The sequence below is a fragment of the Artibeus jamaicensis genome, unplaced genomic scaffold (assembly GCF_021234435.1).
Source record: "Artibeus jamaicensis isolate MK-2021 breed Jamaican fruit bat unplaced genomic scaffold, CSHL_Jam_final contig_477, whole genome shotgun sequence".
Taxonomy (NCBI): domain Eukaryota; kingdom Metazoa; phylum Chordata; class Mammalia; order Chiroptera; family Phyllostomidae; genus Artibeus; species Artibeus jamaicensis.
The window spans coordinates 9,307,018-9,308,440 of NW_026521854.1; the positions used below are offsets into that span (position 1 = coordinate 9,307,018).

General features: G+C 45.5%; 1 protein-coding gene across 1 annotated transcript; it reads right to left on the reverse strand.

Moving 5' to 3' along the window:
* Positions 1-214: 214 nt before the first annotated feature.
* Positions 215-1,147, reverse strand: LOC119045336 (olfactory receptor 7A10-like). The gene has a single exon (XM_037140006.2). The coding sequence runs from the start codon at positions 1,145-1,147 to the stop codon at positions 215-217; it is 933 nt and encodes a 310-aa protein (XP_036995901.2).
* Positions 1,148-1,423: the final 276 nt, after the last annotated feature.

Below are 1,423 nucleotides of genomic sequence, written 5' to 3' on the forward strand. Positions count from 1 at the left end.
TGTTAATGGTCAAAGAAAAAACTTTCCGCCCAATTTACAGAAGCTTAGCCAGTTAGTTATTTAAATAGTTAGAGAACATGAATACAAGGAAATGGACCTGCCAGGAAATAAAGAGAAGAAACCAGTCTATCCCATTGGATCAGTTACAGCTTGTGGTTCTGAGACACTGAACTTGTAATCAAGGTCACATTTTGAGCCTCAGAACAATTGTCCCTCATTTATCTGCCATCCCCAAAACTCTTTTCAGAGCCCCCTTTATGTCTTTGTTCCTGAGACTGTAGATGAAGGGGTTCAGCATGGGTGTGACCACAGTGTACATCACTGAGGTGACTGCAATGGACTGTGAGCTGTGAGTACCAGCAGAGCTGAAGTTTACACCTAGGACTGCACCATAAAATAAGGAGACAACGGAGAGGTGAGATGCACAGGTGGAAAATGCTTTATACTTCCCCTGAGCTGATGGGATTGCTTGTATGGAGGACACTATCTTAGAGTAAGAGTAAAGGATCCCAGCCAGGGGACCAACACCCAGCATCCCAGTGGCCAAATACATCACCATGTCATTAAGAAAGGTGTCAGAACAGGCAAGTTGAATCATCTGCTTAACTTCACAAAAAAAGTGGGGTATTTCCAAGTCTACCCTGAAGGATAGTCGCAACAACATTAAACTATGTAGCAGGGAATTCAGGGCACTCGTGATACAGGACACGAGAACCAGCAGTCCACAGAGCCGGGGGTTCATGATGACTGTGTAGTGCAGAGGGTGACAGATGGCCACATATCGGTCATAGGCCATCACAGTCAGGAGGAAGTGGTCCCAGGCTCCAAGTAGTATAGAAAAATACATCTGGGTAATGCATCCTGCGTAGGTGATGGCTTTGCTCTGTGTCTGGATGTTCACCAGCATCTTTGGGATGGTGGTAGAGGTGAAACAGATGTCTACCAAGGACAGGTTGGAGAGGAAGAAGTACATGGGGGTGTGGAGGTGGGAATCTGAGCTGACGGCCAGAATGATGAGCAGGTTTCCCAACACAGTGATCAGGTACATGGAGAGGAATAGCCCAAATAGGATGGGCTGCAGTTCTGGTTGCTCTGATAGTCCCAGGAGAAGAAATTCTGAAGTTGGGGTATTATTGCCTTGTACCATGTGGTGGAGGGGACTAGTAGGAAAGAAAAAAACTGGAGTGATTAATTCTTAAAAATATTTTATATTTATTTTTAATTTTTAGAGAGAGGGGAAGGGAAAGAGAAAGAAAGGGAGAGAAAAATCAATGTGTGGTTGTCTCTTACATGGCCCCCACTGGGGACCTGGCCTGCAACCCAGACATGTGCCCTGACTGGGAATCGAACCATGACCCCTTGGTTCACAGCCCACGCTCAATTCACTGAACTACACCAGCCAGGGCTAATTTTTATATGAATA